This window comes from Ammospiza caudacuta, chromosome 20 (genome assembly GCF_027887145.1).
Source record: "Ammospiza caudacuta isolate bAmmCau1 chromosome 20, bAmmCau1.pri, whole genome shotgun sequence".
Lineage (NCBI taxonomy): Eukaryota > Metazoa > Chordata > Aves > Passeriformes > Passerellidae > Ammospiza > Ammospiza caudacuta.
Genome location: NC_080612.1, coordinates 6792293 through 6813028, shown reverse-complemented (window position 1 = coordinate 6813028; position 20736 = coordinate 6792293). Strand labels below are relative to the sequence as shown.

Here is a 20736-nt window from a genome sequence, read left to right as displayed (position 1 = left end):
CTGCCACCACAGCCAGGTGTCCAGCACAGCTCCACTGTGCTCTTGGAATTGCTTCCCATCAAAGGCAGCTCCAGCCGAGCTCCAGTGCCTCTGACCACCCCATCCCTGTGCCAGGGCTGGGGGTGCATCCTGCTCCTCCCTCCCTGCTTGGGGAATCAAACCCCTCGCTCCAAAATTTAAAACAAAAAAAGGGAAAAAATTAGGAAAGGCAACGGGGGGACACGAGTCCATCTCAGCCAGGAAGGGCAGTGGCTCTTGTCACCATCCCTCGCCTTCATGGCAAACCTGGCTCCCTGTCCAGGCTCATCCTGACAGGATTTATTGACACATCTGAGTCCACTTATTGATCTCTGGCTAGAGCTTTACCCCTCCAAATTATGTGAGAAGGAGATTCCTTGGTAAATGCTAATAATAAAGCATTTCTAAAGTGCTCACACGTACACATATCAACGACTAAGCCAATACATTGTTTGTTATAACCCTGTAGCCTGCAGTTTATAGCACAATTAGTTACAGGTTTTTATAGCATCTATTTAGTATTTTGAAGAAAAAAAAAGAAGAAAAAAAAAAGGTTATAAATATAATTGTTATATTCTATTGTACTTTATAGACAGAGGAAGTTATATTAGTAATAACAACAACTCTCACTGCTTCTGCAGCATTTCCCAGCTCCTGGAAGAACGAGGGCTACACAGAGCTCCTCTCCCCAGAGCCCAGGAAGGGGTGGGTGGTGCAGGCAGGGAGATCCCAGCTGTCCAGGCACAGGGATTGGAGCACGAGCACCCTGCGGCCCTACTCACACCTTACTACAGATTTACCACTCACCCAACGCCCCCCTGGTCCTGCTGAGAGCAGCCTGGGCCTGGCTCAAGCTGGGATGTCCCCATTGCTGTGCCCAGAGCAGTGCCAGCTCTGTGCCCTGTGCTCCTGGGGGTGATGCTGGGTTCACCAAGGATGCTCCCCTCTCCTCCTCCTCCTCCTCCTCCTGCCCCACCGAGCATCCCAAGCCTGGACTTGGCTTCCCTCTCCCCCCTGGACTCCTTGTTGGAGATTCCCGAGGTGTCTGCACCGCCTGTGACGCCCTGCACCTCCTTCTTTGAAATTGAATTAAAAATCAGGTCTGTCCCCTTGTTCTGTACCGGCCTCAGGAGTGTTTTTGCCAGCAGGTTTTGTGTTCCCCGAGTGCCAGCGCTCACGTTTGCAGCTCCTCTGCAGGGAAGTGGGGCTGGCTCCATCCCCTCGTGGAAAATGAGACTCTCCTGGGCATTGTGGGGCTCTCAGGGGGACGATTGCTGTGCCCACATCAGGATTATCCTCCCTCCCCATCCACTCACACAGAAAAGAAGTGGAAATGGAGTTTTGGCACATTTCTATTGCACAAACAGCATTGCTGGGGGCTCGGGGTGCAGCAGTGCCTGCTGTGACCCTAATTTGGAGAATTATGGTGACATCCAGCACTGAGAGGGGACCACAGCCATCACAGGGTCCCTCCTGTGAGCCCCCAGCACTCATGGAGGCTCTGGGAGCTGTCAGACACGGGGCTCACTGGTGCAGATGGGGAGCACTGAGGTGTGAGATGCTTTTTATGGGTGTCAAGGATGGGGTGTTCCCTCTCCAGGTGTGGCTAAACCCTTCCCCCTGCAGAAAACACCAATTTGGGGCTGGATTTTTCCACCCAAACCAGTACAGAAGTGCCTGCTTAGCAGGATTACCAGGAAAATAAATCCATTGGGAAGGAATGGGTGCGGCGGTGAAAATGAGGTGGAGCCCCCCGGGTTGTGTGGGAGCAATCCCACCGGGGATGGTTCTGCTCCATCTTCCGCGGCAACATCGCTCCCACCCTTGCAGGGAGGGCTCTGTCCGTCCGTCCGTCTGTCCGTGCCTCGGGCTGGGCTCAGACCCACGACTCCTCCTCCTCATCCTCGCTCAGCCAAGTGCCGCTGTCCCCCGGGGAGGGCTCGGGGCGGGCGCTGCCGCTCTGGGGGGCTCGGGGGGCGCCCGGGGGTCGCCGCTGGCCCCGGGGCCGATGCCCCAACGGGGTGGGGATGCGCGAGGGGCGCTTGCCCGGCCTGTGGTCCCGCCGGGGCCGCACCTTGGGCCGCAGCTTCAGCTTGTAGATGGAGGGCACCCGCTCGGGCTTCTTCAGGCAGCGCCGGGGCTTGGCGGCGGTGCTGGCCCGGGGGGTCTGGCCCCCCATCCCCGGCCCCCCTGCCTCCCCTGGAGATGGGGTCTGGCCCCCCATCCCCGGCCCCCCTGCCTCCCCCGGGGCCGGGAGCTCCGGGGCAGCTCCTGAGGGTGCTTTGGGGACCTGTCCCCACATCCCCGCAGGCCGCAGGGGCTGCGGGCCGCGGGCCAGCTCCTCCAGCACGCTGGCATAGCCGGGGGGCTGCGTGTGCCCACAGCACCCCCGGAACCCCTCGGGGCCATCACCACAGGCTGCCCCGGCTCCATCCTGTGCCCCTCGAGGTCCCTGGGTGCCCCCAGTCCTTGTGCTCGGGGCTGGGTGGCTCTGTCCTGTCCCCTGGGGACTGTCCCCAGCATGGCAGACCCTGCACCCCCCTGCAGAACGGCCCTGAGGGGTGGGGGGCCGGGGGGCCGGGCTGGCTTTGAGGGGGGGTTTAACACTGCTGTCCAATTTCGGGGCTTGGCTGGAGCAATTCCGGGGTGAAGGCTGTCGGCCCCGGCCCAGGGCTCCCTGCCTCCCTTCCTGCGGGCTCTTCAGGCTCCGGGGGTCTCCTGGAGCATCCCGGAGCGAGGAGGGGGCGCAGACCTTGAGGGGACTGGGGGCTCGGGCTGTGGCTGTCCCCGTTTCCTGCGGCCTGGCAGCCAGCACTGATGATTTTCCTCCTTGCTGGGCGCTCCTCGGAGCTGCCGGTGCCGTCCGTGGGCTGGGAGCTGCGGGCCTGCCCCGTGCCGGTGCCACAGGGGTGGATGATGTCCCCGGGATGGATGATGTCCCCGGGCCGGTTGTCCCCAGGCTGGATGATGTCCCCGGGCAGGTCCCTTGCCATGCCCTGGGCACCCCCGCGCCGTTCGGGGCGCTCAGCCGGGACGGGGTGGGTGCCCGGCCCCGAGCCCCGAGCCCAGGGGAGCCGGATCGGGCCGGTGAGCGGGATGGTGGCGGCTGCCTCCCCAAGGGGACAGCGGGTGGCTCCCGCATCCTGCAGGGACAGACCGCAGAGAGGGGCCGGGAGCTGCTGCATCCCCCCAGTCCCGCCTGGTGCTGGGCACCTCCAGACGGGAGAGGGGAAAAAATTCCAAAGATGCTCCAAAACCTGCTCTGAATCCAGGCAGTTTGGGGCACGAAGCATCTCTGCATCACTTACCTGCCCGAGGGGACCCTCCGGGGCTGTGCCGGCTCCGTTTGAGGGCTGGCCCCCGTCTGGCGATCCCAGCGCTCCGGGGACGGGGTGTCAGGGGGGACGCGGCCCCCCCAGGGCACGGGGGGCAGGGGGCTCTGGGAGCGGCCGATGAGCAGCAGGGCGGGCTGGGGGCTGCGGGCGGCCGGGCACAGCCGCACCTCGTGCTGCACCTGCTGCTGCGGGCTCCGGCCCTTCCGGCCTTGTTTGTGAGCTGTGGGGACAGCGAGGGGGGCTCAGCGCCCCTGTGCCAGGCACCCACCCGCGGGGAAGCGCACCCAGCCGAGGCTCAGCATCCAGCCCCCCGAGAGTGCCTGTGCTCCCTGCAAAGCGGCTTTGGGGGTCCGGCTCCATCCTGAAGTCTTCCATGACCTCTAGTGGCCACCAAAACCAAAGAAAGTCCCCAAAACCCGATATTTCTCGGCATGGCTGTACCAAAGCCTCCGAGAAGCATCGAAACCGACCACAGACGCCCCATCCTAAGCCAGTCGCGGGGTTTGGGGACGCGGGGACTCACAGAGCGAGGTGCAGCGACACGGGTCGTGCTTGTCCAGGTAATGCTCCAGCGTGTCCCAGCCGCCCCCGACCCGCACCATGACGTGTTCCCGCAGGATCTGGGGACATCGGGAATGTCCGTGCCAGGGGACACCGGCAGCAGCCTGGGGTGCCACCCCCGGCCGGGCTTCGAGAGCTGGGGCTGGCTCCAAGTGCCACCAGGTGTCCCAAAGGGCAGCTCTGGGCTGTCCCCAAGTGCCACCAGGTGTCCCAAAGGGCGGCTGCGTCCCCGGCTCAGCTCCTGCGGCCATCCCGACAGGTTTATTTTGTCACCACAAGGAGGGTGAGGGATCCTTCTGGAAAATCCCTGTCCTTCGTGGTGTGCTGAGTTCGCTGCCCGTGCTTGGGGATGGATTCAGAGCATCCCAGTGCTCCCATTGCTGGGTGGGAGCAGGCTGTGGCTCTGTGGGGTGTCAGGGCTTGTCCCACACAAATGGGTGGTTAAATCCATACCAACATCTGTGACAGGGCTGAGCTCCCCTGCTTTGGGAATAGTGATCAGAACTCCCCCACAGACCCTTTTTGGGGGATTATGGAAAGGGGGTCATGGCAGCAGAGCAGAATTCCTGATGCCTTTCCCCCAAGAGCAGGGATAGAGCAGACTCACCCGCACAAAGATGAGGCTGTCAGAGTCCCCCACGCGGTATTTCCCTTCGGAGATCTTGATCATGGGGAACTGCACAGGGCAGGTACAGCGGCTCACCAGGTGCTGCACCTGAGGGTGGCAGGGATGGGTCCTCACCAGGGCTGCTGGGAAAGGTCCTGGGGTGACCATGCCCATCCCCATCCATCCCCATCCTCATCTCCATCCCATCCATCTCCATGCCCATCCAATCCATCTCCATCCCTATCCACCTCCATGCCCATGCCCATCCTCATCCATCCCCATCCATCTCCATGCTCCTCCCCATCATCCCCATCCCATCCCATCCCATCCCATCCCATCCCATCCCATCCCATCCCATCCATCCCCATGCCATCCTAATCCATTTCCATGCCTATCCCCATCCATCTCCATGCCCATTCCCATCCATTTCCATTTCCATTTCCATTTCCATTTCCATTTCCATTTCCATCCATCTCCATGCCCATCTCCATCTCCATCCATGCTCATCCCTACCTGCATCCATCCCCATCCCCGTCCCCATCCCCGTCCCCATCCCCATCCCTGTCCCCATCTGTCCCCATCCAATCCATCCCCATCCATCCCCATGCTCCCCTGCCCCTGGCACCATCTGGTCGAGGTTCTGGAGGTCCCGTGGTGCCCTCCTGGGTGCCCGTGGCAGGCTGGGCTCTGGGGGAGGCAGTTCCATCTCCTGCCGGAGCTCCTCCTCGATCTCCTCCTCCATCTGCACCAGGGTCGGGGCGCGCACCCCGAAGCGCGAGGCGTGGCGGGCCAGCTCCAGCAGGCACAGCACAAAGTTCTTCTCGTTCTTCCTCAGCACCAGGTCCTCTGTCTCGAACATCAGCACGTCTGGGCAGGGCAGGGCAGGGCATCCACGTGGGGATGGGGACAGAGCAGATGGGGGGCACAGATGGAGGCAAAACCCACCCAAAGGGTGCTCTTCACTGGAGCCATCCCACCAGGAATATGGCAGGGTTCAACAAGAGTTGGGGTAAGGGATAAAGGAGGAAGAGCTTTTCCTTTTGGGCATCTGCAGCTGTTTCATGGCATCCCAAAGGCACAAAACTCCGTGTCTGAGAGCCCTGAGGATGTCTGGGTCTGTGCCACTCCCCTCTCTGGGCATTCATGGGGGTAGGACAGGGTGACAGATGCTTTGCTCAGAGCCAGGACTTCTCCTGCTGTCCTTAGGGCTGGGATCATGCCATGCCTGGCAGGGACACACTGTGCCATCCACCCTTTCCTTTGCCATTCCTCCTGTGTGTATTTACACCCAAGCAAACACTCCAGCCCTGCAAAGCTGCTGCCAAGCCTGGAGGACCTTGCACAAGGGATGCCAGCTCAGGGGTGCCAGCACACAGAGCTGTCCCATGCTGGGGTGGCGCTGGGTTTGGGGGACACATGGCAAAACACAGAGACACGGGACAGCTGGGGCCTGGCATCCTACCTTTGATCCCCATCTCCTTCCTGCACCACTGGATGAAGTTGGAGACGTTGTCCCTGGCCTGGAAGGTGCCAGGCTGTGCTGTGAGGTTGCAGGTGACACCGGCAGAGGGCAGGTGGAGGTGCTTGGCCACCTCGGGGCACACCTGGGCAAACTCCCCTGCCACCTGGGTGACGTGGTTGGCGTGGCAGCAGAGCACAGCCCCTGTCTCCAGCACCTCCAGGAAGGTGCCCACCTCGATGTCAAGGCCATGGAGCTCCTTCAGCCACTCTGCCAGGTCCTCTTTCATGGCGTACAGGTACTGCCCGCTGGACTGGTAGGGACGGATGCTGCGTGTCCCCGTGCCCGAGGTGCCCCACATTCTGCCATAAGACTGGGAGGGAGAAGGATGGTGGGGACATGGCTGTCCCTGTGCTGTCCCTGTCACCTCCCTAGCAGCCACACTCACCTGGTGCCTCTTGCTCCCTGCCACCCGGGGTGGTGGCAGTGTCCTGGTGGTGCCCCGAGCCCTGCAGTGGTGCTGGGGAGAGGAATCGCCCTGCTGGGTGTTTTGTTTCCTTCCCAAGTGCCGATGGCTTCTCCTTGGTGACCAGGGAATGGCTGCAAACACTCCCTGTTAACCCTTCGGCACCCGCTGCTCTCTCACAGCCCTGCTCCTCCCCAGCCATGCCAGGGGTGGGTTTTCCCCACAAAGGTCCTGGCTCCAGGGCAGGAATGAGTTAGAGAGCAGCTCCTCAGCTGCTCCCAACCACACAAGGGGGATTTTCCGCCTTCCCAAAACCCCTACACCCACCCCCACCACAGCTGAGGTGGCCACAAGGTGCATCTTCAGGGCGACCTCAAGGTGAGGAGGGTTCATTTTCACACCCACCTTTGGGCTTTCCCTGCTCTGTGCTCCTTCCCAAACTCCTTCCCCCATTGTCCACAGCAGCGAGGAGTTTGGGAAAAGCTCCTGCAGGGATGGAGTGGCTCCAGGAATTGGGGCTTTAAGGAAAGAGTGGGCACCTCTGGGAATGTGGGACACTCCCCCCCCTAAGCCAGGCCTTGCAGAGCTGCCACAGCACCCAGGTACCTCTGCAAAACCCAAACAAATCTACCAGGGCAGTGTTCACACCTCGGGGACAAAGCAGAGCCTCTCCTGGGCTTTGTGGGGCTCCTTGCTGTGGTGGGGGACCCATCCTGTCCCTGCAGCAGCTGCTGATGCCGCTGCAGCTCAGTGTCCAGCTGGGGTCACTTTGGGGCAGGGAATGCAGGAATCCCAACTATTCTGTCTGGGGAATGTGAGGCAGGCTGGGGGAGTCTGATGTGCCCAGGCAGGGAGCCCAGCAGCAGAAAGGAACCCTTGAGGAGCTGGATTTCCACCCAGGGCACCCAGGGGAGTGGGTGAAAGGCTCAGGGTGTGAGTTCAGCTCCCCCAGACTGATGGGACACAGTAAAGTGACCCCAGCTGCCCCTGCAGCATCACAGAGCCCCAAAACATCCCACAGCACACAGTCCCAGGAAACACATGGCAGCAAGCCAGGGAAGAGTGGAAAACCCAAAAAGGGAGAGGATTTTAGTCCCATCCTCAGTCTCCAGTCACACAGCACAGGGGATGCCTGGCTTTCTCCTCAGGGGACAGGAAAAGGGATAATGAATGAATTCAGCCTGGGGAAAAAACCTATTAGCACATTCCAAAGCCTGGAATGAAAATCCTCAGTAATTTGGGGTTGAAGTAAGAAGGAGAATTTCCATGTTTTTGTCACCATCAGTGAGTTTTCAGTGGGAAAAAACTGACTTTCCATCTCCTCTCTTTGATCCTGCCAGCATGAAAGCTGAGGACAAATCCAGCATCCCCCTCTCCAACCCCAAACACCCACAGGCATCTGAAACTCGCCCTGTCAGGAAACTGGAGATTTGCTTTAAAAAAAAACAACCCAAACCCGAAGTGTGACAGGAAAACAAGCACAAACCCCAACACCACACATCCAGAGGTTGGTTTTATTTGCTGTCAGGTCTCCAAGCCCTTGGGACTCCCTGCAGGCCACGTCACCTGATTGTCATTCAGTTCCTATGGAAATGGGAGTTTCTCTGGAAATGTGGAAAGTCCCCTGAGGTTTTGGGCAGATGAAGCCCCTGTGTGTGTCTGCACATGAAGGGCTCAGCACAAGGGTGATGGAGAATGGGAGGAGTGCTGGCTCCCCATCCTGCCAAACCCACAGCTCAGCTGGCACTGGGTACCACTGAAACCCCTTGCCCTGCTTAGAGCAAGCCCTGCTCTGCAGAGAAAGTCTAGAAATGGCAAAGATGAGGGAAAGAGGAATCCCTGAAGCTGCTGGCATCAGGAGAGCACCCTGGTGTGTCACCCAGCACAGCACCCTGGCAGCACAGCAGGACCAGAGCAGGGCTGGGCTCTGAGCTCTGGCAGAACCACTGCACAAATGGCTTCAATAAATCAATTAATAAAGCTGAGGCCTGTCTTGCCCAGCAGCAAAGCCTCAGAATCCCAGCCCTGGGAAGCTGAGCTCCATCCCCAGCCCTGGGACACCCTGGCCCTTTGCAAACTGGTGACTCTGCCCAGGAGCCAGAGGCGTTTCCAGGTGGGGAGCCTGCCTTGGGGAAGGAATGAGGAATGTGCAGCCACACTGTCCCTGCAGCCTGCATGCACAGACACGTCCCTCTGTCCTGCTCACCTCTCCTCTTCCCCTCCTCCCACAGGCATTTGTCATCCCTGTTCACCTGGGTGGGGCCCAGGGAGTCAGAAATTCCCTGATCCTGTGTCCCTGATAGTGGGAAAATGACAGATATCAACAAGTATCAACAAAGATATCAAAAAGTATCACCAAACCCCAGTCCTGGTTTGAAAAACGTGTGTAACAATATCCTGAAAGTGAACAGAAATGGGTGTGTTTGCAGTCTCCATGGCTGATACATTTTTTTCTTGTGGTCTGTTATAAAACATACAAAGCCTGCAGGCCAGCTGACTGTGGCACATCCTGAAAGTGAACAGAAATGTGTTTGCAGTCTCCATGGCTGATACTTTTTTTTTTGGTGCTCTGTTATAAAAAAAATACAGTCCCAAAGCCTGCAGGCCACCTGGCCATGGCACATCTGGCTGTGGCACACATCCTGAAAATGAACAGAAATGGCTGTGTTTGCAGTCTCCATGGCTGATACATTTTTCTGTGGTCTTTTAAAAAGAAGAATACAGTCCCAAAGCCTGCAGGCCACCTGGCCATGGAACACCTGCAAGTGGCACACATCCTGAAAGTGAAGAGAAATTTGCAGTCTCCATGGCTGATACTTCTTTTCTGTGGTCTGTTATAAAAATTATTGTCCCAAAGCCTGCAGGCCACAAAAATTATTGTCCCAAAGCCTTGTGGCACTCCTGGCCGTAGCACATCTGGCTATGGGCACATCTGGCTGTGGCACACCTGGCTATGGCACACCTGGCCATGGCACACCTGGCTATGGGCACACCTGGCTGTGGCACACCTGGCTATGGCACACCTGGCCATGGCACACCTGGCTGTGGCACACCTGGCTATGGGCACACCTGGCTGTGGCACATCTAGCCGTGGCACACCTGGCTCTGTCCCAGCTCCATCCCAGCTCTGCTGGGTCACTGCTGCACCATCCCACAGCACCCATGGGCAGCCAGTCCCTGCCCAACCATCAGACAGCAACCAGAGTCACACCCAGAGGATCCAGGCGAGGTCCAGACCCCCTTTTCTCAGAACAGCACCTGCTCACTGTTGGCATCCCAGCAGCCCATCCAGGCCAGCTGCGTGGCCCATTTGCCGGTGGCCACCACCTGCAGCTTGTCCTGGTCGAATTTCCAGAACTGATCGTCCCTGAAGAAGTAGAGGGCGCGGTCGCGGTGGGCGAGGGCGCCGGCGGTGCCCGGGGGCAGCCCTGCCCAGTCCCGCAGGCTCCGGGGGTAGTAGGGCTCCACGGCCATGGGATCCTCGCCCAGCACGAAGTACTTGGGCCCCTTGAAGACCACGAGGCGCCGGAGCTGCTGGAAGTAGAGCGCGGTGTCCGGGTGCCGGGGCAGCCCCAGGGCGCTGCATTTGCGGGGGAATCCCGCGTCCAGCTGGGAGCCAGAGTAGCGCCAGCATCGGCCACCTGCGGGACAGGAGGGTCAGAGCACAGCCCAGAGGGGATGCTGCCAGCCTGAGCTCCAGATGTGGTCAGACTCGGCCAAAGGACCGGCCTTGTGGTGGTCAGGGACATCCACGCCACTGGTGAGCACTGCAGGGCTGCCCCAAGGAGCAGCCGGGGGGAATGTCACAGACATCTTTTATGGAAAATCCTTTCCTTAGGGTTTTTCCTCCTGAGAGGCCTCAGGAACAAAATGTAAACAATGGTTATCTGCTGCTGTGGGATGCAACAGGTGCATCTGTGATTGGTCTCATGTGGTTGTTTGTAATTAATGGCCAATCACAGTTAGCTGTCCCGACTGTCTCAGTCAGTCACAAGCCTTTGTTATCATTCCTTCTTTTTCTATTCTTAGCCAGCCTTCTGATGAAATCCTTTCTTCTATTCTTTTAGTATAGTTTTAATATAATATATATCATAAAATAATAAATCAAGCCTTCTGAAACATGGAGTCTCTTCCCTCATCCTCAGACCCCTGTGAACACGGCCACAGGGGAAACTGAGGCACGGCAGCTCAGGGGTTTGAAGGCATGGAAAGGGACCACAGGGACAGAGCAAGGCCACCTCCATGCTGCTTCAGGCAAGCCTCCCCCCTGGCCCTGCACAGCGAATGGGACAGACAGAAACAGATCCAGCTGAGGCTGGGGCACCCAAACCCAGCCCTGCAGCGGGAATTGTGATGGGGACTGGCGGCTTGGCTGTCCCCACAGCACCCTGTCCCCACAACAGGGCAGACAAAAGCCCCTTTCTGCTCACAAGGCACAGCCCTGGGGAGGACAGAGGGAGCAGCAGGGCTGGGGAGGCAGAGGGGCTTTGGCTCTCACTCAGCTGCAGCACAAAGCCCCTTTTCTGAGCAGCCAGGGACTGCTTCCCATTAAAGCAGCCAGGCTGCCTGGTTTGACCTTCCTCTCCCCATCTGGCTGCTGGGCAGCTCATGGATGGCATCCCAGCTGCTGGGACAGCTCATGGATGGTATCCCAGCTCCCAGGACAGCTCAGGGATGGTATCCCAGCTGCTGGGGCAGCTCATGGATGGAATTCCAGCTGCTGAGGCAATTTAGGAATGGTATCCTAGCTCCCGGGTCAGTTTAGGGATGAGATCCCAGCTCCCAGGGCAGTTTAGGGATGGTGTCCCAGCTCCTGGAGCAGCTTATGGATGATATCCCAGCCCCCAGGGCAGTTTTGGGATGATATCCCAGCCCCCAGGGTAGTTTAGGGATGGTATCCCAGCTGCTAAGGCAGTTCATGGATGGTATCCCAGTTCCTGGGGCAGTTTAGAAATGGTATTCCAGCTCCCAGGACAGCTCATGGATGATATCCCAGCCCCCAGGGCAGTTTAGGGATGGTATCCCAGCTGCTGGGGCAGCTCAGCCCCAGGCACAGCACAGGGATCCAGTGCCCCATGAAACCCCCAGGCACTCCCCTGCAATTCCTGTTTTGGGGAGCAGTTTCTCCCCAGCTCCCCCCCCACTGCACCTGGATTTGCTTTGACACACCAGTGAGTGCTCTCCTGATGGGGAAACTGAGGCACGAGGCGGTGCTGTGGCCGCCAGGGCTCACCCATGACAGGACACCCAGCCCAGGGCGCAGCAACGCCCCAGTTCACACAAACAAGAACTGTGTGACCCCAGGCAAACCTGGACCTCCACCCTGCAGGCAGGAGCAGCGGCAGCCCCGAGGGGAGCCCCCTGTGCCCTCACCCACCTTTGAAGAAGTAGAACTTGCCCGTGCTCTGGGACCAGGCGCAGGCGTCGATGCCGGCGGGGAGGCCGGGCCAGCGCGGCTGCAGAGTCTGGGGCTCACTGGCATTGCCACTGCCTGACACCACCCAGTAGTGGCTGCCCTTGAAGATGTAGAGGTTGTGATCCCCATCTGTGAGGCAGAGGGAGAAATGTTACTAAACCATCCTCCTCTGCTACCCAGATCCCCTCTCCTCCCCGTGTTTTGGGGTTTGGATGCTTCCTCCTGCCCTTCCACCTTCCAGAATCCATTTTGTCCCCTCCAGGCATGAAAGGATAAATGCTGGCCACAGCTCAAGGCTTATCTTGCACAGCTGAGCTCCTGCAGTGATTAATCCTTGCCATGGCCCAAGTTTGGGGGTGTTTTCCCTGTTTCTGGCACATCGCTGTGCCCTCAATGTGCATCAGTGCTTCACTGTGCATCAGTGACACCACCAGTGCCAGGAGCTGTGGCCAGTCAAACCCAGCCTTCCCTCCCCTGGGAGCTGCAGCAGCACTGGGACGAGGGGTGGGGTGCAGGTTTTGGAGGGGGTCACGCTGGCCAGCACCCACCAGAGGTTATGGCATCGAAGAAGGAGTGGCAGTAATAGGTGCTGAGGCTCCTCTGCTGCCGGTCCCTGCTGTAAAGGTCCGTGTTCCAGTCCTGGAAGTGAGTGAAGACCTTTCCTGGGAGCTGGATGGCCGAGCCCTTGGAGGGCTTTCCTGGGATGGAACAAGGGGTGATGAGTCCGGAGAAGGGGTGGAAAAACAACTTTTCCCAAAGCACAGGTCTGGGACTCTCAAGACCCCTTGTCCCAATGTCTGGTTCTTATTCCATGATAGTGACAAAAATCCCTTGGCACCCCAAAAAACATGCACCAGCAGACAAGTGGGCAGCAAACCCAACCTTCCCTGCCCTGGAGGCCCTGGCACCTGTCCCACCTCTGCATTTCCCTCCCAGCCACCACAGGAATGGAGCCCATGTGACTGCAGTCCTCTCCCCTTTCAGGGACCTGCTCCCATTTGTACTGCTCACTCCTCACCCCAGAGAACAACCCTGGAGGAACCCAGGGATGCTCAGAGAAGCCAGACTCACCGTACAAACTCTGGATGGCCAAGATGTCATCCCAGCTGAGGACAAAATCCTTGCTGAGCTTCTTGTAGTAGGGTGACATGAGGGCGCTCTTGACGGGCGAGTGCTGCAGCCCCAGCGTGTGCCCCACCTCGTGGGCCACCACGATGAACAGGTTCCTCCCCTTGCCACTGTGCAGGGACCAGCGCTCAGCGCTGTCAAAGTGAGCTTCTCCTCGCCGGGGCAGGAAGGCGTGGGCCAGGGCACCGCCTGGGGACACGAGAGCCGGCGGGGACCGTAATGTCACCATGGCGTTTCATGGAAAATCACTTTGTTAGGATTTTTTTGTCCTGAGAAGCTGTGAGGCCTCAGGAATGAAATGTAAACGTTGATTATCTGCTGCTGTGGAGTGCAACAGGTGGATCTTGTGTTGGTCTCATGTGGTTGTTTTTAATTAATGGCCAATCACAGTCAGCTGGCTCTGACTCTCTGGTCAGTCACAAGATTTTATTATCATTCCTTTCTATTCCTTTCAAGCCTTCTGATGAAATCCTTTCTATTCTTTTAGTATACTTTTAATATATCATTTTCTTTTAATATAATATGTGACTGTGTTCACAGGGGTCCGAGGATGAGGGAAGAGGCGAGGATCTGACTCCATGTTTCAGAAGGCTTGATTTATTATTTTATTATATATATTATATTAAAACTATACTAAAATAACAGAAGAAAGGATTTCATCAGAAGGCTGGCTAAGAATAGAAAAAGAAGGAATGATAACAAAGGCTTGTGGCTCGGAGTCTCTGCCATTAATTAGAAACAACCAACATGGGCCAATCACAGATGCACCTGTTGCATTCCACAGCAGCAGATAATCAATGTTTACATTTTGTTCCTGAGGCCTCTCAGCTTCTCAGGACAAAAAATCCTAGCAAAAGGATTTTTCATAAAAGACGTCTGCGACAATAATATATATCATAAAATAATAAATCAGCCTTCTGAAACATGAAGTCAAGATTCTTGTCTCTTCTCATGTCGGGGTTGCCTGCAAATTCCCACAACTGGTGACCCCAAGTCAAGAAAACTCCACATTGGGTGAGCCCTGAGCGAGGAACATTGCCACAACATGCAGATTTGGTTTGCCCAAATGTGAGTCAGTTTTAGGTGTTTTTGGAGGAGCCCAGGTTTGAAGGGCTTTCTGGGGCTCCTTGAGGAACATCTCAGCCACCTTGCAGGCAGACCTCAGTTGAGGAGTTAGGAGGGGAGAGCCCAAATCAGACAGCAAATCAGACCCTATATCAGACAGCAAATCAGACCCTATATCAGACAGCAAACAGTACAAACTGGGCTGGAGACACTGCAGAGCCTCCACCACCCCCAGCCCTCCTCCCTTTGGGGGAAGACCCCACGTTCCAAAGAGCAGCTTACGAGGGGGAAGCGACCAGCACCTGGCCCATCGAAGGCGTTGTTGAGTCCATCGTTGTGGTCGCCGTGGAAGAAGGTGAGGCGGATGTCGGCAGGACCATCCTGCGCCTCCCAGAAGAGCAGGGAGGACACGTTGCTCCAGAGCTGGAAGGCGGCGCGCACGGCCAAGCGCACGCCGTGCTGCGGCAGGTACGGCGGCCGGTTCACCACGCGGTACGTCAGCTGCCGCTTCGGCCACCGCCCTCCTGTGTGGGGACAAGGCCACCCCCATGGCAGGGAGAAAGGGTGAGCAGGGCTCCATCTGTCCCACATTGCTTCCTTAAAAGGGGGCTAGGGTTTGGGTATGTTGGTGCCAGGGGTTTTGGGTATGTTTGTGCCAGGGTTTGGGTGTGTTGGTGCTGAGGGTTTGGGGATGTTGGTGCCAGGGTTTGGGTATGTTTAGGGGGTTGGTGCTGGGGGTTTGGGTGTGTTTGTGCTGAGGGTTTGGGTGTGTTGGTGCCAGGGGTTTTGGGTATGTTTGTGCTGGGGGTTTGGGTGTGTTGGTGCTGAGGGTTTGGGGATGTTTGTGTCAGGGTTTGGGTGTGTTGGTGCTGGGGGTTTGGGGATGTTTGTGTCAGGGTTTGGGTGTGTTGGTGCTGGGGGTTTGGGGATGTTGGTGCCAGGGTTTGGGTATGTTTAGGGGGTTGGTGCTGGGGGTTTGGGTATGTTTGTGCTGAGGGTGTTTTTGTGTTGATGCTGAGGGTTTAAGTATGTTGGTGCCGGGGGTTTGGCTATGTTTGTGCTGGGGTTTGGGTATATTTGTGCTGGGCCGTTGGGTATGTTTGTACCAGGGATTTGAGGATCTTGGTGCTGAGGGTTTGGGTATTTTTGTGCCAGGGTTTTGGGTATGTTTGTGCTGGGATTTGGGTATGTTTGTGCCAGGGTTTGGGTGTGTTGGTGCCGGGGTTTGGGTGTGTTTGTGCAAAGGTTTGGGTATATTTGTGCCAGGGTTTGGGTATGTTGGTGCAGGGGGTTTGGGTATGTCTGTGCCAGGGTTTTGGGTATGTTTGTGCTGGGGTTTGGGACCCCAGAGCCCTGGGATTACATTTATCTGGAGGCATCTGGGAGCAGGAACAAAGCCGTGGGGCCCTGGGGGGATGTGGGTGCCAGAGCTGGTGCTGAGGCGTGGGAGTGGGGACAGGCTCCAGCCTCTGCCTCTGCTCCAGATGTGCAGGAAAACAGGGGGAACACAGCTGGCAGCAGACAGCCTGACATGGCACAGAGCCTTTTCTAAAAGCAGCCCTAAAACAAAGCCTGGCATCCCATCCTTCTCTCCACAGGGGCAGAGCATCCACCACCAGAGGAGGATGGCAAGGCTGGCTTAGCAGGGATGGCTCTTGGGAAGAGGAGAGCTTGGCTTTGCCCCGTGCTGGGCTCTGGGTGTGCCCCAAGCCAGCAGGATGAGGGGCACAGGGGAGATCCTGCTGGGACGAGGGGATAACAAAGCACTGAGCTGGCTCAGCTGCCAGGGGTTCCTGCTCCAAGCAGGATAAACAGCACAAAGCCATCCCCAGCCTCCCTCCAGCCCTGCAGGCACCCCCCGTTCCCATCCAGCCCTTGGTTACAGATGTGGTGCTGTCCCATCCCCGCTGCCTGTGGCATCAGATCACCAGAGCAATAACCACACTGAGCCCTTTCCTGCCCTATCCTTGAGCCACTGGGCATCTCTTGCCACCCACCCACTTTTGTGATGCCCAGAAAGGAGCCCCATGAGCCACAGGGCACTGGCTGCTCCTGTTTGCCCACCTCCTGCTCTATGCCCTTCCTGCTCTGCTCACTGCCCACGTGTCCTGGGCACAGGATGGCTCCTGCAAGGGACACGTGCTGGGGCTTTGGGAGGAAATCCAGAGGCTGGAGATGGATGGCAGGGCTCTCTGGGGCAGTGCATGGCCAGCCCTGCCAGATGCACACACAGCCTGACACGGCACAGAGCCTGTTCTTAATCTCCCTTTTGTTTTTCCCATGTCCTGAGCACAGCTGGCCCTCTCGCTCTCTAGGAATCCAGTTACTCATCTGCAAGCCCAAAGAGAGCTCACAAGGGACGAGAGGCCCAGCCCTGGACACACAGAAGGATGCTTAGAGTTAAACCCCTTAACATGGGTGAAATGACTCTCAGGTCAGGCAGCCAGGTGTCCCTAATATGCATTAGAAGTCCCAAAGGTCTGCAAAACCTGGAGATAACTTCACTGTGTGCCAGCTCCTGCTCTCCAGATCATGCCAGCACAGCCAAGTATGGAGCCATGGTGACCTGAGTGCTCTCTGGGAAATCTCCTGGCTCCCACAGCAGCAGTAAAACCACCCCAAGAGAGCTGAATTCCCCAAAACCGAGAGTCGAATCTCTAATCACTGCTTTAAAAAAAACCTCCAAGCAAGTCCTGGGCTGGATGCTGTGCCCGTGGGGCTGCACCTCCCACCCACAGCAGCTTCCCCACGAGTCCAGGACGGCAGATCCGAGCAGCCCAGACCCCAAACCCCCCCGGAGCCCCCCGGTGCTCACCGTGCTGTGCCGAGCGCCGGCGGCGCCGGGCAGGGGCAGCGCGGCCGTGCCCGTCATCCGTGCCACACCTGGGCAGGGCCATCTGATGGAGGGTGGGGGCATCCAGCACCCCGCTGGCAGGGAGGTGGGTCACACGCTGGAAATCCCTGCAGGAGGAAGGGGGGTGTCAGCAGCCACATCCAGACCTGCCGTGGTGGGGTTTGGGGGTGTTTGTGCCAAGGACTGGGGGGATGTTGGTGCTGGGGGTTTGGGGATGTTTGTGACGAGGGTTTGGGTGTGTTTGTGATGAGGGTTTGGGGATGTTGGTGGTGGGGGTTTGGGTATGTTTGTGATGGGGTTTGGGTGTGTTCGTGACGAGGGTTTGGGGATATTTGTGCTGGGGGTTTGGGTATGTTGGTGCTGAGGGTTTGGGGATGTTGGTGCCAGGGGTTTGGGTGTGTTTGTGCCAGGTTTTTTGGATGTGTTTGTGCTGGGGATTTGGGTATGTTGGTGCTGGAGTTTGGGTATGTTTGCGCCAGGTTTGGGTATGTTGGTGCTGGGGTTTGGGTATATTGGTGCTGGGGGGTTGGGTATGTTTGTGCTGGGATTTGAGGATGTTGGTGCTGAGGGTTTGGGTATTTTTGTGCCAGGGTTTTGGGTATGTTTGTGCTGGGATTTGGGTATGTTGGTGGAAGGGTTTGGGTATGTTGGTGCTGGGGGTTTAGGTATGTTTCTGCCAGGGGTTTGGGGATGTTTGTGCTGGGGGTTTGGGTGTGTTTGTGCTGGGGTTTGGATATGTTCGTGCCAGGGATTTGGAGGTGTTTGTACCAGGTTTTTTGGATGTGTTTGTGCTGGAGGTTTGGGTATGTTGGTGCTGGGGTTTGAGGATGTTGGTGCCGGGGGTTTGGGTGTGTTGGTGCTGGGGGTTTGGGTATATTTGTGCCAGGGTGTGGGTGTGTTTGTGCCAGAGGTGTGGGTATGTTGGTGACAGGGTTTGGGTATGTTGGTGCTGGGGGTTTGGGTATGTTGGTGCCAGGGTTTGGGTGTGTTGGTGCCAGGGGTTTGGGTGTGTTTATGCTGGGGTTTGGGTGTGTTTATGCTGGGGGTTTGACCCAAGCCAGGATTTTCACCCCACAAGCTTCACACCCCGGCATCGGAACTTCACCCAGCTGGTGAAACAAGAAGGATTTGGCTCTGTAAGCACAGCTGACCTGTAAGTCAGCTCATAGCAGGGCAGAGAAGCCTAAAAATTGAGCCTAAAAATGCCTTTTCCCATTTTTAACCCCAATTATTTGCCTTTCACATTTAACTTTGCATTTGGCTTTGCACAAGGTCAAGCCTGGGAAGCTCCCAGAGGTGATGTCCTTAGGAGAAGCCCAGGCAGGAGCTGGCAGATCTCCCCCTCTGACATCTCCCAGCCCTCCCCAAGCTCGGCCTCCCACAGATTTTATCACAGGCGAGCTCCAGGCCATAAAAGGCGAATAAAGCAGCAAGAGCTGGGTGCCAGCAGCCAGCACCAGCTGGGGAACCAGGCATGGACCCACCTCTCCAAAAAACACTGGCTGTGCACTGTGAGACACAGAGCCTCCAGCTGTAAAAAGGCCCCTCTGGCTATAAAAAAAACCCTCGGGTGTTGGCAGCATCCCTGCAGATGGAGGTTGGAAGGCAGAGTTGGATGAAAGGCTCCGAGGTTGGAGGGCAGTGTTGGATGAAAGGCTCCTACCTCAGCGCCTTGCTGAACTCGGCTGGGCTGTGTGTGCCGGCCCCCTGCTCCCTGAAATAGCCATATTTCTCCAGGAAGAGCTGCAAGAAAAAAATGGGAAAGGTGCAGCTCAGAGCACATGTTGGTTTGGGAAGATGGGGAAAGGAGATGAAGCGGCAAAGAGTGCTGCAAACCCAAACTGCCTGCTTGTTTTGCTTTGCGTTGGTTTGTTTGTCAGGAGAAGCCACACCAGGCTTTACCATCCAGCCTGGACTTGCCATTCCCCAGCCACACTGGGATATCCCCACTTTTACAGGGGAACCAGGAGCAAAACCCACCAGCAGCTCAGGATGGGCAGCAGGGATGGAGGAACAGCCTGGGGATGGGGTGGCTTGGAGCCCTCTGAGAGTATCTGGAGAGGAGAAGGGATCTCATCCTTTTCCCCTGTGCTTGTATTTGCATAAAGTTCTCCTCCAGAAGCACAAAATCACCAGTTACAGGGTGAATCACCAGTGGTGACACCAGTGCAGGTAAATGTGTGTGACTCTCTGGAGTAGCTGTATTTCTCAGGAAGAGCTGCAAGAAAAAATGGGAAACGTGCAGCTCAGAGCACGTGTTGGCTTGGGAAGGAGGGGAAAAGGAGTTGAGGTGCCAAACAGTGCTGCAAACCCTAAATACCTGCTTGTTTTGCTCCTGGGAGCTCTGCACCTCAAGCAATCATGCCCATACACGTTCCTGTGTGTCTCCTCCCCATCATTTCATTTGGCTCTCGGGGTTTTTGGCCACGATGGAGGCGTAGGAGGAAATACAGAGATCAAAATCCTCTGCTGCCATCCCATCCGCAGCCAGAGGCGACCAAACCCTCGGCTCTGATCGCCCCGGCTCCAGGCAGGGATCCAAACAAAGCCAGAATGGCCACGAGTAGGGCAGGGTGAGCCGGGGTCAGGCTCAGCATCCCCATCCCCACCAGGATGTGCTGCTGCAAAGTGGGGATGCTCAGGGTGCAATTTGCTTTGCCAAACCATTCTTCTCCTTATCGGCCGCCGACACGGACGGAGATTGCCTCTCTGAACTCGCTCCAGCGCTTAAATTGTATGTTAAAGAAAATAAACGGCTCGGGCCGCTTTTCGGAGGAGTTAATAGCCGGGGTCACACGGGAATGCTCCACGCCCGCCGCCAGGGATGTCTGCGGGACACAAACAAGCTGCCCAGCATCCTGTTAGTGCAGCAGAGCCGAGTTACAGCAATGAATAATAATCAGAATAAAAAGTGAAAGTGGCGGATTCCCCTCGCAGCATCCCAAAGGAGACGTGGGCTGAGAACCGGGAATGCCAGGGATGGCCTGGATAGCCCGGCTGGGGCCCTTGGGGTGTTTCTAAAGCTGTTCCCCTTCTAGTTCATCTCGGGGCTGGGAAAGGGAAGGGGTTGGAGTGGTGATCTCCTCTCAGTGCTGCTCCTGACTGTGGTTAGGAGCACAGCTCTCCTTTAATTCCCTGCAGAGGAGGCAGCAGCTCCTCCAGGGCCCTGTCACCAGGCAGGGAGCAGGAATGCTCTGTGGACGTGGCAGCCCCGAGCTGTGCCACGGCCTCTCCCTCTCCTCCTCCTGCCCAAACCTCCTGCTTGCCATGAACAGTCACCCTCATGTCATCCCCAAACACGTCACTGCACAGCCTCGTGTGCTCTGCAGCCCTCATCTCCTCTATTTCATCTCCTCCATTTCATCTCCTCCATTTCATCTCCTCCATTTCATCTCCTCCATTTCATCTCCTCCCATTCCATCTCCTCCAGTTCCATCTCCTCCCGTTCCATCTCCTCCAGTTCCATCTCCTCCATTTCACCTCCTCCAGTTCCATCTCCTCCAGTTCCACCTCCTCCAGTTCCACCTCCTCCAGTTCCATCTCCTCCAGTTCCATCTCCTCCAGTTCCATCTCCTCCATTTCACCTCCTCCAGTTCCATCTCCTCCAGTTCCATCTCCTCCAGTTCCATCTCCTCCAGTTCCATCTCCTCCATTTCATCTCCTCCATTTCACCTCCTCCAGTTCTATCTCCTCCAGTTCCATCTCCTCCATTTCATCTCTCCAGCTCCACCTCCTCCATTTCATCTCCTCCATTTCATCTCCTCCCGTTCCACCTCCTCCCGTTCAATCTCCTCCAGTTCCATCTCCTCCAGCTCCATCTCCTCCAT

At 57.3% G+C, this 20736-nt stretch overlaps 2 protein-coding genes across 2 annotated transcripts; both read right to left on the bottom strand.

Annotated features, from left to right (window-relative positions):
* Positions 1 to 1894: 1894 nt before the first annotated feature.
* GAS2L2 (growth arrest specific 2 like 2) lies at positions 1895 to 6341 on the bottom strand. Its single transcript, XM_058818036.1, has 6 exons — positions 5984 to 6341; positions 5147 to 5388; positions 4522 to 4629; positions 3877 to 3973; positions 3327 to 3573; positions 1895 to 3161 (listed from the first exon to the last, which is right to left on the bottom strand). The coding sequence occupies exons 1-6, from the start codon at positions 6339 to 6341 to the stop codon at positions 1895 to 1897; spliced, it is 2319 nt and encodes a 772-aa protein (XP_058674019.1).
* A 1683-nt stretch (positions 6342 to 8024) lies between these two features.
* On the bottom strand, positions 8025 to 20488 carry MMP28 (matrix metallopeptidase 28). The gene is made up of 8 exons (XM_058818035.1): positions 20390 to 20488; positions 18573 to 18652; positions 16871 to 17016; positions 14358 to 14579; positions 12934 to 13179; positions 12411 to 12560; positions 11824 to 11991; positions 8025 to 10087 (listed from the first exon to the last, which is right to left on the bottom strand). The coding sequence occupies exons 1-8, from the start codon at positions 20486 to 20488 to the stop codon at positions 9693 to 9695; spliced, it is 1506 nt and encodes a 501-aa protein (XP_058674018.1). The 3' UTR covers positions 8025 to 9692.
* Between the last annotated feature and the right edge of the window lie 248 nt (positions 20489 to 20736).